The 14,213-nt window shown below is 43.3% G+C and overlaps 1 protein-coding gene across 1 annotated transcript; it reads right to left on the bottom strand.

The window, feature by feature from the left end:
- Positions 1 to 6,435: 6,435 nt before the first annotated feature.
- Positions 6,436 to 13,971, bottom strand: DNAJC25 (DnaJ heat shock protein family (Hsp40) member C25; the record flags this gene model as incomplete). The annotated part of the gene is made up of 4 exons (XM_063181394.1): positions 6,436 to 7,152; positions 10,086 to 10,556; positions 12,501 to 12,653; positions 13,660 to 13,971. Coding segments are annotated over 4 exons (1,059 nt in total), but the record flags the coding sequence as incomplete, so codon positions are not given.
- Between the last annotated feature and the right edge of the window lie 242 nt (positions 13,972 to 14,213).

Below are 14,213 nucleotides of genomic sequence, written 5' to 3'. Positions count from 1 at the left end.
CAAAACATCACTGTGTTATCAACACCATTTTCATTCTCAATACAAAACACAGCAGTGTAACAGCTACTGGGAAGAAATTTACTCTGCCCTAGCTGTTACCTGAACAGCTGAATAGTTTGGAGTGACAGGGTATGTGGGGTTTTTTGAGAAAGTATGTAGGGCACTGGGCAACTTCAAGATGTTTGCACCTTACACCTGAGCAAGTACAGAATCCAGAAACTAGTAAACTACTCTTTAGAAGTGTGCTGTCGCCCTGGCAGCCCAAAGAGAACCCAAATTACGGCAACATATTGTGGTGGCCCAGGCTTATTGAGCCATGGTCAACACTGCAGGGGGGGAAAAGAAGATCTCTATCAGTGAGATGAAAACAGACCATGCACCTGGTCCAGCCACTGTGAGACACTGCAGCTGCTCCAACCCCAGCAACAGGAACTGCCACTGAAACCTCTGAAACAGAATCTACAGGTACCAATGTCAGTCACCCCTGTACAAAAGTGGAAGAATTGTACATGAAAGTCAGCCTTTAAAAAACCTTTAGCAAAAACAGTCAAGGAAGACAGGAAGAATAAAGAGGACAAAGAAGCAGCAATGTCACAAGGGTGAATTACAGAGCCTTCATCAAGGCTGTCACAGGAACTGGAAGAGGAGACAGAAGAGACAGCCACAACTTGATCCCTTTCCCTGAGTGAGCTGCGGGAGATACGAGAATATTCAGTCATTATCCAGGTGCCTGTATAATCACCTGGGTGCTCCAGTGCTGGGACAACAGAGCCAACAGTGTGGCTTTAAGAGAGTAAGGAAAGAGCTGGGACCATTTGCTGAGAAACGGGGCATTGACAAAGCAATGGGAAAAAAGACACAAGTCCTTTGTCTGTGGACATGACTCTTATCAAGTGTGAGGACAAGGTATCCCTATAAAGAAGATATTCCATGAAACTTAAGCAAATGGGCTGCAATAGATAAAGGTATTAAATACCTGAGGGAATTTATCATATGAAAAGTGATATATTTTGACACGGATGATGTGCAGCTCACCCAGGTCCAGATGATGTCTTATGTCCACAGTTCATGGTGGGAATTTCTACAGAGTGCACCAACAGCACATGCCAACCCCCTTGTCAACAATAGTTTGGAAAGATGATGTACAACCAACAGTGGGTGATTTTCCACATCCAGGATTACAAAAACAGTATTCCTTCCCCCATCACTGTAGGTGTGGAAAAGCTATCAGATAAACTGGTAGATAAGCTGACTCAGGATTTTCAGTATTTCAGAGGGGATATGTCCTGCTCCTCACCCATAGGGGCCCCTATTTCTAAAACTGACAGCAGGTGTCCTCTTGCTCAAGAAAGAGGATATGAAAGGTACACACCTCAGGGTACTCCATGGTTTTATCAGCAGGACAATGGAGACGATGTGAGGAAGTGGGATGAACAATCCACCTTGATCCTAGATGAACAGGTGCAGGAACTGAAGGAGAAAACAAGCACAGTGCAATTTTTTTCTAGAGAGGTTGCTGCTCCAGTCTCCAGCAGACAGTTTTCCAGGCAGAATGAAGGTCTGGTCGTACTACTGGCCCTGTGGAGAGAAGTTCTAGTCAATTTCTACAAGATGTTAGTGGGGAACCTTCAGATCAGTATTAGAGGGGCCCTGCCTCTTAGCCAGGTGGAGGAGAGGGATGACTGGGTTTACTGGACTGTGTGAATTTAATGGCCTGGCACAGCAGCCCCACAGGATTAAAGGCTTTGCTAGATACTGGTGCACATTGTACCCTAATGCCATCAAGCTATACAGGGACAGAATCCAGTTGTATCTCTGGAGTGACAGCTAACTCTGTTGGAGGCTTTGTTCAACTGGGAATTAGAGGCAAAAGCACCCTAGTGTGCCTGGACCAGAGGGTCCGTGCATCCTTGGCAGGGACTGTGCCAGGAGATGGTATTTCAGAGATCCAAGAGGGTATTGGTGGGCTTTTGGTGTAACTTCTCCAGAGACAGAGGAAATTAAACAGTGGTCTACCTTGCCTGGTCTCTGAGAGGACTCTCCTGCTGTGGGGGTGCTGAAGAACAGCAGGTGCCAGCCACCACACAATGGTGCACGGGAGGTAGTAAGGCTCCAATGGAGACTCTGCAATTCCTACCCATGAGGTGTTTTTCTGGCTGGAGAGCCAAGGAGTGATCAGCAGGACCTGCTTACCCCTTAGCAGCCCGATATGGCAAGTGTGAAAGTCTAATGGGGAGGGAGACTAAGAGTAGATTATCGTGGCCTGAGTGAATGCCACCTCTGAGTGCTGCCACACCAACATTTGGAGCTCCAATGCGAACGCCAGTCAAAGGCAGCCAAGTGGTGCCACCACTGACATTGCTGACGTGATTTCTCAATCCCTCTGGCAGCAGAGAGCAGGCCTCAGTTTGTTTTCACTTGGAGGGATGTCCACTAGACCTGGAACTGACTGTGCCAGGGATGGAAACACAGCCCCATCTGCCATGGACTGATCCAGACTGCCCTGGAGCAGGGTAAAGCAGCACACCTGGAATATATTGATGATACCTTTGTTTGGAGGAATACTGCAGGAGAGATTTTTGAGAAAGGAAAGAAAATCCAAATCCTTCTAAAGTCCATATTTTTCATAGAACAGGGTAAGGTAAAGGGACCTGCATAGGACATGCAATTTTTAGGAATAAAATGGCAAGATGGACATCACCAGATCCTAATGGACATTATTAATAGGATAACAGTGATGTGCTCACCAACTACCTAGAAATAAACACCACTTCTTAGGCACTGTGGAATTTTGGAGAATGAACATTTCAAATTAGTCTGATTGTAAGCTCCCTCTAGCAGGTGACACAGAAGAAGAATGATTTTGAATGGGGCCTTGGACAGCAACAAGCCTTTGAATAAATCAAACAGGAGATAATTAATGGTGTATCCCTTGGGCCAGTCTGAATAGGGCAAGATGTAAAAAATGTGCCTTACACTGAAGCTGAAGAGAATGGTTCTTCCTGGAGCCTCTGACAGAAAGCACCAGGTGAGGCTCAAGGTTGAACCCTAGGTTTTTGGAATTGGGCATACCGAGGATCTGAGGCGTATTATACTCCAACTAAAAAGGAAATACAAGGCAGCTTATGGTGTCCAAGCCACTTTGGAGGTGATTGGTGCTGAAGCACAGCTCCCCTGGTACGCTGGTTGTACAGTGGGCTGGATATTTAAAGGGGGGATCTCCTCTACACACATGCAACCAATGCTATATGGAGTAAGTGGGTTGCACTGGTTGCACAATGAGCTTGGATAGGAAACCTCATCATCCAGGAATCTTAGAAAGGATCATGGACTGGCCAGAAGACCAATATATGGAGATGTCACCAGAAGGAGAGGTAATATGTGTTGGAGAGGCACCACTATGTAATACATTACCAGAAAGGAAGGAGCAATATGCCTATTTTATTTTGGTCCTTGCTGTCCTTGTGGGAAAGCACCAGGGGTGGAAAGTGGCTGTATGGAGTCCCCCACAACAAGTTGCAGAAACTGCTGAAGAAGAAGGTAAATCGAGTCAGTTTGCAGAGTTGAAAACTGTCCAGCTGGCCTTGGACATGGCTGGATGAGAGAAGTGGCCGATGCTTTATACTGATTCACAGGTGGCGGCAAACGCTCTGTGGGGGCGGTTGCAGTAATGGCAGCAGAATAATTGGCAGTGTAGGGGTAAACCCGTCTGAGCTGCTGCATGGTGGCAAGATATTGCTGCCTGGAAGGAGAGCCTGGTTGTGAAGGTGCACCACGTAGCCAAGCGCTGGGCCACTGAAGAACTTCAGAATAACCAGCAGATGGATCAGGCTTCCAGGACTCAGGAGCCTCAGGTGGACCTGGACTGGCAACTCAAGGGTAAATTATTTCTAGCTTGGTAGGCCCATGACACCTTGGGACACCAAAGAAAAGATGCAACATAGAGATGGTTTGGGATTGAGAGATGGACCTGACCAAGGACACAGGTTATCCATGAATGTGAAACATGGGCTGCCAAAGAGCAGGCCAGGTGGGTAAAGCCTCTTTGGCATGGAGGATGGTGCCTGAAGTATAAATACGGGGAGGCCTGGCAGATTGACCATATATAGCCCCCTAAGTCTGTGGTGGTGAGTGCCATGTGCTTACAGTGGTGGAAGCAGCCACTGGATGTGTGGGGAAGTGCCCTGTGCCTCATGCCACTGCCTGGAACTCCATCCTGTGCCTGGAAAAGCCAGTCCTGTGGCAAAATGGCACCCCAGAAAATCTGAATCAGACAGTGAACTTCCTTCCTAAATGTCCTCATAGACGTTTGGGCCAAAGAACATGGCATTGAGTGGATGTATCACTCCCTGGCATGCACCAGCCTCTGGAAAGAATGAATTATGTAATGGACTGTAAAGACTACACTGAGAGCAATGAGTGGTGGGACATTCAAATGTTGGGATACACATTTAGCAAAGGTCACCTGGTTAGATACCAGAGGATCTGCCAGCCAGGCTGGCCCTGCCCAAAGTTTTTTGTGGTGTAGAGGGGGATAAATTTCCTGTAGTGCCTACTAAAAACATGCTGGGGAAAAAAGTTTGAGTTATCCCTGCCCCAGGCAAAGGCTAACCCATCTGTGGGATTGCTTTTGCTCAAGGATCCAGGTGCACTTGGTGGGTAATGTTGGAGGATGGGGAAGTCCTGTGTGTGCCTCAAGGCAATTTGATTTTAGGTGAAAATAGCCGATGAGTTAAATTGTATGATGTTTGTCACTAGGCAACACTCTATTACACATGCAGCTATTATTACCACTTCTACACAGAGAAGTGGTGCATCACCTGCATGTGCATCACCTCACAGAGCACCTCACGGCATCAATCCTAATCACAACTGTTCTGGGGGTCTGAGCTTGACTTCCTCTGATCATCACACTCACAAAAATCAACTTAGATAAAACCACCAAGTGCAGCAGTACCGGGGTCAGAACTGGCTCAAATGTGCAGCAAGCAACAAACCAATACCTCAGTTCATCTTCTCTGCTTGAAAGGCTCTTACCAAGGATGAAGGCCAAAGTCATGGGTAAAATGAATTCAACAAATTTTTCTAATTGTGTGTCTGTTTTATGAACACTTAACAGAGTGTTCCATTGACTAAGAGAATGATGTTTGTGTATCTATCAAAACAGATAAATAGGGTAGGTAATGGGATATTGGGGAATGTGAAATTTGACATAACGCAGATGATATAGAATAAGCAATGGGCATGGTCCTGATTACAGCTAGGGTAATTTCTTCTCAGTAGCTGCTACAGTGCTGTGTTTTGGACTGAGAATGAGAATGGTGTTGGTAACACAGTGATATTTGGGTTTTTGCTAAGTTGTGTTTATCCAAAGTCAAGGACTTTTTCCCTCGTCTCATGCTCTGCCAGTGAGAAGATTAAAAAAAAACCAGACCAACAAACTGGAAGAGAGCATAGCTGGGACAAATGACGCAAACTGACCAAACGGATATTCTACATCAGAGAACAACATGCCTGGTATTTAAACTGGGGGGTTACCCAGAAGGCCTGTGGATCTGGGTACAGGAAGGGCTGTCTGGCATGTCAGTGGCTGGTGATCACTTGCATCGTGCATCACTTGTTTATTATTTCCCATTGTTATTGTATTTTCAATTATTAAACTGTTCTTATCTCAACATACAAGTTTTACTTTGACTCTTGTCTCTGTTCTACCAGGGCAGGGGGCAAAGAAAGGGGAGTTGAACAAGTGGCTATGAGGTATTTCATCTCCAGCTGGACATAGAACTACAACACATGTTTTTGAATATGTTATTTTAAACAGAAAACTGAAACTACATTTCAAAAATGTTGCAAAAGGTCAGGAGCAGCAGTTCAAAACCTGTGCTCCCAGAACCAGCCTCCACAGAAGGCAGCTAACAAGGCACTGTTTTCAGCAGTTTCCTTCTAAGGAACTCACTTTTACAAGAGTGAGGACAGGAGAGAGACTATGCTCCTATCTTACCTTCCCCAGTAAAATTACTGAAGAGGAATAAGGTAGCAGAATCCCTTTTACCAGCAAATCACAGAAACTCTCTGACCTGGGTTGTTACCGAGCAAACCACAGACTGCTGTTATGCATTATTTATTCTAAGTACTCAGAGGTCTGATCAGAAGAGATAAATGTAATGAATACTTAAGATTTAGAATTTTAAACTAATTAAGTCTGCATATATAAACTTTTATTTACATAAGGCATCAAAACTGCCCTTTTTAACAAAAGGGTCATTTTTCCCTTTAATCAATACTTTGCTGAAAGAAATGTCACATTTAATAAACTAATATTCACTGGCATACTTGTTCTGAACAAGCAGGTATAATCCAATGTACAAGATGAAAAACCACAAAATATCCAAGCATACTGTTTCATTAATTACTCTTAGAACAAAGAATTAAGGCTTGTTTGCATCACAAGGATGATCAATCATGCATCATTTATTCCCACAAAGAATAAATTCCATTTCCAAGTGAAGCAGGAATAGCAGTAGTCTTGTATAATCCCCATATTGTTTACATGAAAAACAACCAATTTGGCATCTTAGAAATTAGATTGAAAAGTAGGAGGAAAGAGAGGAAAACAGAAAATGGCCCTTACTTCAGAATCTTTTATAAGCATTTTCAGTTTCCACTTGCAGAAACCCTTCAGCTTAAAGAGGAAAACTGAGACTTGTCACGGTTTGAACTAAAAACATTTTCAGAAAGACTAGAGTTATGGGTTCATTGATGAATATGAAGTATCTAGTAAAAATACATTGTTTGGAATAATGAATTCCACATTGATATCCCCAAGTAAATGGCATATATACTTCAGGTTGAGCCTGTTTCAATAGGTCTGATTTATAAAAATGGTAAACCTGTATTATGCTTCCGCCTGATGTAATAGTTCCTGAGTTTTAGATCACTGCTAAGCCACAGCAGACAAAACTCTGAATGATGTAATGAAAAGTTTTGCAAATCACTTTCAGCAATAGCACACATTTTGTTCAGCAACCTTCAATCATCAACAAAAGTCAGTCTTCCAGGTCCTTCATTCTTCATCCACCGCCGGTATCTTTTCCATCGGGGATCCATGGCCATCTTCTTCTTTAACTCCTCCTCTTGCTCTCGTTTATATACCTGGTAAGACAGAGAGAAGTTTTTGATAAGGATGAAGAAACAGCTTAACTGAGCCTCATTGGGGTCTAAGTGTTTATTCTTCAAATGTTTGCCTGCCTATTTTTCTTACAAAAGACTGGATTGCAGTGCAGAAGCAGATTCTGACCAACACGAAGTGTCGGAGCACCAAGAGCCTACTACTTACTGCCCAAGATGCTTTGTGTTTTTCTGAGAGCAGAACAACTTTCCTGAAAGCTTCAAAACATTTCTTTGCTAGAGAAGTAGACGTTCAATGAATCCAACAAAATACACACTAAGCAACTGCTCGTGTTCTGAAAAGCTAACCCCTTCAGGACACACTGTTCAATGCAGCTGTTCAGATCCTCATTTTTAGCTGTTCTTCCTTCTCAAAGTAATAATCTAACAGAACACCACTATGGAACTTTTTCTTCCCAAGTAAGGTTCTCAGCAAAGTTGAGAATATCTCAAATATCTCTGCATCCAGTATTTACAGTACAAAAAGATAAACAATTATATTCTGTCACGTAATATTCTCTCACTGCAATGGAATCAACAGCTATCAGCAAAGTCAATAATCTGAAAAAAATAAAAGGCGGAAAGATGCAACAGTATCTGCATTTTTATTCTGGAAGGCAGTTTATGTAGATGCAGCCAGCATAAATCTCAAAACCATCCATGATTTTATCATCTCAGTGTCATGTGACTTAGTCTAACTCAAAGGCCTATTAAATTTAGGGCTCCACTATACAAACAAGATTTTAAAATATATTATAGATGGCTACATGAATACACAAATTCAATGCTCAGTGATCATAAAGGTTTTAAGAATCATTAGGAAACAGTAAAAATATTGTGGAGCCCTGTGTATTGAATTCCTGGTCTTTCCCATCCTAAAACACTGCAAAACTGAACAATATGTAGACAGGTATCTCCAGTGATGAAGGAACAGACAAGCTTTTGGGGACAAACACTACAGCAATATTTTTCAGCCTAGAAAATACATTACTATGTTTCAAGTAAGGATATGGCAGTGGTACACAAAAGCACAGCTAGCACAAGAACAGAACAAAACATGATCATTCTCCATTTCCAGTAATACTGGAATGAGCAGGAAGTCCAGGTGGCTTCAAAAATCCTCTTCTACCACCTTTTACAAGTATTGATGAACTCATGACCAGATGGCACAGCAGAGACTGAAAACTTCAACGCATACAACTGACCAGGTAAAACTTATTAAAGCAATTACCTACAAAGACACTATTTACTTTTCAGAAAGTTACAAAGCACAAAGTATATTGGCTAACTATTACTATACAGGTGCAGTTGTCATGTATCTGTCAGGAAAATGAACTGCTGACCACCACAGGAGAGAAGTGTGAGCTGAAAAGCCTTCACCTGTGGCAAATACAGCTCTTTCACATTCAGTGATCAAACATCCTTAGTTAAAAACTGCATGGATGGGAAACCAGGGCAGTTTTTCTCTACTACAAGACATCTATCTAATCTTTTTCCATATTAATATCTGCTTTAACTAGCAGCATTACTGTCTTTGGACTCCCAGACTGTTTCTTCAAAAGCAGGCAAGGGTAGGTTATCTACAAACTTGAAGAGGAAAATGGTAAAATAGGCGTTAATGTAAGGAAAGGATTAGCTGCCAGGAATGCATATGTGCTCAGTTAGGATGGGTTTGCTAGAAAACACTCTTTGGGGTCCTGCCATCATCCTATCTCTTTTCTCAGCATATGCAGAACTGCAGCACCAACTCTTTTTCCCCTGAAGCAGACTAAGTTCACATTCTCATGTTTTTCTTCAGAAACCACCCATCCAAATGGCTCATAGATGCACCTCTATAGAATAACAGGAGGGTTTTGTCAACCTGCCATGCCCCAGCATCCCAAATAATTCTGGACTGCAGATCTCATAATGAGATGGCTCATGTTCTTTCTCTGCTCTCACAGAATTTTTAAAAATTACATAGTGACTATCTAGTATTGACTATTAATTTCATGACTATCCATGGCAAGAGCAGAAGTTGTGCCTAATGGTGTTTTTTATGCCATCCCTACTTGAACAGGTATATACAGCACTGCAAGAACAGTCTATGACTCACCACAGGCCACAGCACTATCAAAGGACAGGTGGGAAAACCAAACCAAAACAACAACCAACCAATCAAAACAGTCTGAGCTAGAAATTAACAGCTTAGAAGACTTATAAATAGGAGTTTCAGACAATCTGGGTAATTATTATTAAAAATTATTACTGTTTGGAGAACAGACAGTAGTCTTCAACCTACCATAATAGCATACTGTTATTACTGCTCTGGGACTGCTGGATAACCAACATTAGTTTTTTCCACCAGGGCTACTGATAAATAACATAGAGAAGAGAGATCTTCAGTTTCCCTGAAGCTGCTGGATAGACCTTAAAGACTAATTACCAAAAAAATGTAAAGTTTGTAAAAGTAGCTGGAACCAGTGGATGAACTAATAAGGAAGTAATAAGGAACTAATAAGATAATAAGGAAAACAGTGGTGTTTTTGCATGTAATAAGAAGCAACAGCACGTGCTGGAAGAAAAAGTTCAAGGAAAGGATGCCTGTAACATTGAAGCGCTCAGTCAATACAAGCATCACAGACCCCTTCAGACAAGCCTCTAAACCACAAAAGGACTTCCAGCAGGACTCAGATGCATGCAAACTAGCTCTAGGAAAAGTGATGTTTATGTATAATATAAGCTAGGAAGTACATTGTAACGAGTATGTATGATCACGATGGAATAAATACCCCACTGTAAAGTTTCAAGACACACATTTGATTAGAGTATATATGCTTGGGGTGTGTCCAGTGCTGTAATAAAGAATGCCTGCTTTCTAATACTAAAAGTTGTATTAGAAAGTTTATTTCCTGGCCAATTTCAGTATTGCTACCCACCTCATAGTTTTCTCGTATCCAAAGCTGCCGTTCAAGAAAGGTCTCTTTTTGATGATCTTCCAGGCTGTCAAACTGAGACTGAGACATTTTCATGTACCTTCGTATGATATACAACTTTTCTTCCACACCATACTCTTGCCCTTTAATAGTGAAACAATAAATCCACCAACAGTACCAAACTATGTATTTGCACCAGTAAAAAGGAGCAAGAAGGATCTGAAATAGGAGGATATCATATATTTTGGGCTTCTGATAACCACCCTTTATATCTATTTTATTTTTAATAATGTCTTTGATAATTTCTTCCTCCTCTTCACGAATTTCTTCTTTAGACCGCCTGTTCTTGCCTTTTTCTTTAGTCTTGTTGAGTAAACCTTGTTGCCTGGCAATCTCAGTAGCTTGTATACGGTATTTTGGCACAGATGCTAAGTAGTTGATAGCTTCATTGTAACTACTCCACCAGCTGAAGAACTGTAATTTAAGAACAGCAAATGTAAAAGCCATGTTTTAATACAGACACATTCCTATCTGGGGGTTTGCCAGGAAAAGAAATAAGTAATGCTGTCACACACTTTTAACAACAGTTACATTACAGTAAGGGTAAAAAGTGAAGCTAGCACTACTTCTGTGGTGTCACAGAAGCTATCCCTCCAGACTCAGTGAAGCACCTGGAAAATGGATGAGTACAAGTGTATCTCACAGCAATTTATGATGACAAGGAAGGCCAAGCAGACACTGGCATCTACTCAGGAACAAAACTGTTGGGAGCAGTCTCCTGCAAGTTAATACCAGGCTGTGCCAGCCATTCTCAGAAGCCCCTCTTCTTAGATTTACAAATATAGGAGCTAGTATATGAATATTTAAGTATAAAATTGTTACCCAGTGCCTATTTAAACTGTTTAATTTAACTGTTTAAAACAGTTTACTGAACATCGACTAAGTATGTGACAATCTCATTAGTCTGGCAGTGTCCACTTTACAAGACCCAACACACCTCTCTGATCTCCAGTTGCCCTCTGGATTTCAAGGGAGTGGGGGAAAAAAGCCTCCAGACAACAAACCAGAAATTTACTGCCTGGATGAACACAGAATCATAGAGCATCCTGAACTGGAAGAGACCCACAAGGATCACCAAGTCCAGCTTCTAGCCCTGTACAGCACAATCCTGAGAACGCTTCCTTCTGAAGACAGAAGAAGCACAAAGACTAGCTGAGACCTGATGTTATTCCCCTCTAGTGTCTTGTAAATGACCTGAGATGAGGCACAGAAAACATGGAAGAAACTAGATAGGCAAAGAGGGAAAAAGTTAGCAGCTCACTTTCTTTCTTGGGACATCCAAGCATGTCTCACTGATGCAACTTTTTTAACTATGACACATGTCACACTGCTTACCAAGACCAAGCGCAGACATACACCCATTATTACAACCTTAGCAAAGGAGCAGAAACAACAGAAAGCAAGATGGGCAAACCAATTTACATAGACGCTTACACAAAATTTAGAAGCATTTTGCAGTTGGGACTCCAGGAAAGTGAAGTGTCTGCACTTACAGACAAGAAATAAGATATGAAATGAAACATTGTCGCTTCTAAATCTGAAGATAAATTAGGTATCTGGCTGAATATGCCATTAGAATTTATTATTCCAAGTTCTCAAATTCTGATCAACATACTTTTTATTCTAACTTCCAATACCCTACTAAACACTGAGCAACCTGCACCACAGCATAAGCTGTATCTTCATCTCTTAAACCTCTTGGGAATTTTTAATGATGTTTTGAACCAGTGATTTAAAAGATTCTAAAGAGAAGTTATGCACTTTTGTCCTCTTGTCAGCAACAGCACAAGCTTTTTCATCTACAACACAGGGGGTTTTCTTGGCCTTGGATCTACCACCTTCAGAGTAAACTCTGCTGAACTGAATTTGCTTCTCTCCTGACTTCATCAACGTAGTGTTTAAAATACACCACAATGCGAGATTCACACAAGTTTAGTAAAGTCCTGATATTCAGTTCTATCATCTGAATTGAGTCTTCAATTCAGTTTGCTAGTCTTTTTTTTTTTTTTAATTTACTTATGCATCTTGACAAACTGACACATGTTATTTGGGACACTAGTCCTGCATGAGATACTCTGAGCCTGCCAGGAAGAACCGAGTAAATTCTTCAAAGAAGATGCACCTTGTCTCAACAAAATTAATTTCTACCTTTGCTCAAGGTACCAAGGGCAGTCAAAAATCTGCTAAGTACCTCCTGACTTCAGGATTTTTATGGACACCACACAGACCTGAACCACAGCACAGAGGAACAGCTCCTCACTGACACTTGTTATTAAATGGCACATTATGAGAGCCGCCACTACTTCTCTTCTTGTTCAGAAACTCAGAGAGCAGTAGGATGTAAAGGTGAAATTTTACCTGAAACACGGAGATGGCACACACTGTAACTAGGATCACTATTGTAACATCTACTTTAGGCGCCAATCTCCTACGGTAGTAGTGGTAGTAATGCCTGTAATACTCTTCAGGATGATCCAGCATGTAGTCATAATCTTTACGTGTTTCTTCATCCTGCAGGATGACATGAAAAACTCATTCAGGCTTAAATTCCCGTTTTCAATTGCTCTACTGTACATGTGTTTTACACCTCATTAAGGACCACGCTTCTGTAAAACTGGCGGCAGCCCAAGGGAGTATGAAACATAGAGGAAATTCGTTGTTTTCTCATATTTTCTATTAATTTGTTCTCACACTTATCTGCCCATGCACATATGATATGTTTAGTCCACATATGATATGTTTAGTCATAAAATGAATAAGCAGGCACTGTGCAAAGCCATTTAAAACTGGAAAACAGACAAGCAACTAAAATCCACAGTGTAGGTTGTTTAACTTCAGAATGGGAAGTCCAGCTTGGACAGGAGTTAATAAGTATTGCTCAGGAAAAGATTTTCAGATGAAGAACCTATTAGGAAATTGTTTCACAAAACTTAAAGGAACTAGTTTTCAGGGCTATGGAAACTGTCCAATGGAAGGCCAATTCAAAACCTCATTGTTCTCATGTCTTCTGAGCTTTTCATCATTTTCCTCCATGTAATTGCAGAATGAGAAATATAATTTTGCCAGGCTCAACTGAATTCCTTACAAACTCTGTCCCTCCCTTCACTCCCGCAAAAAAAAAAAAAAAAAAAAAAAAAAAAAGTTCCCTTTTCTATTCCCTTGTAGCCTTAAAACACTTACACGTCTCCTTCTTCCATTCCTGGGTTCCATCTTTGCCAAGTCACACATGCTTTGCCCTGAGAAGCCTTCCCTTACAGCTCACATACGCTACTCGAGTCACTGCTACTTGTAAAGGTATACCTCCAAGATAAAGCCTAGTCGGTCCGTTACAAATAAATAAATAAAATAAATAAATTTGAACTCATTCTAGACACAGAAGATTCTTCAAGAGCACTCCATCCTCCTTCCCGCACTCTCGGGCTGGCTACGGAGGGAGGATTTTTCGGGGTGTTTCTCCTCCCCTCCCTGACTGCTTACCGGAGCGGCTCCGGCCGCGGCGGCGGTCCCGCTCTCTCACCTTGAGGGTCTCGTAGGCGGCGGCGATGAGCAGGAACTTCTCGTGCGCCGCCTGCGCCCCGCTGCCCTCGCCGCCCGCGGGCTCCCCACGGTAGCGGTCGGGGTGGTACTGCCGGGCCAGCTGCCGGTAGGCGCGCGCGATCTCCGCCTTGCTGGCCTGCCGGCTGACGCCCAGCACCTCGTAGCAGACTCGGCGGCCGCAGTAGAGGCGGTCGGTGAGGCCCCGAGCCGGCCGCGGCAGCAGCGCCGCGCACAGGCACAGGCACAGCGCCCACCGCCCGCCCGGACACCACCGCGCCGCCGCCGCCGCCGCCGCCGCCATTGCTCCGCCGCCGGGGCCGGGGCCGGGCCGGGCCGCACTCGGCGCCGTGCGCGCGGCCGGGGGCGGGGCCGGCGCGGGAGGGCGGGGGCGCGACAGGGGGCGGGTCGCGACAGAGCCCGCGCTGCGACAGAGCCCGCGCTCGGCGGCGGCGCGGGGAGCGAGGGAGCGCGGCCTGCGCGGGGCGCCGAGCGCTGGGACCGCTCCTTTGTCCCCGATTTCTCACAGGCTGTGCC

This window comes from Melospiza melodia, chromosome Z (assembly GCF_035770615.1).
Source record: "Melospiza melodia melodia isolate bMelMel2 chromosome Z, bMelMel2.pri, whole genome shotgun sequence".
Lineage (NCBI taxonomy): Eukaryota > Metazoa > Chordata > Aves > Passeriformes > Passerellidae > Melospiza > Melospiza melodia.
The sequence above is the reverse complement of the archived record's forward strand: the minus strand, read 5'-3'. Positions and strand labels throughout refer to the sequence as shown.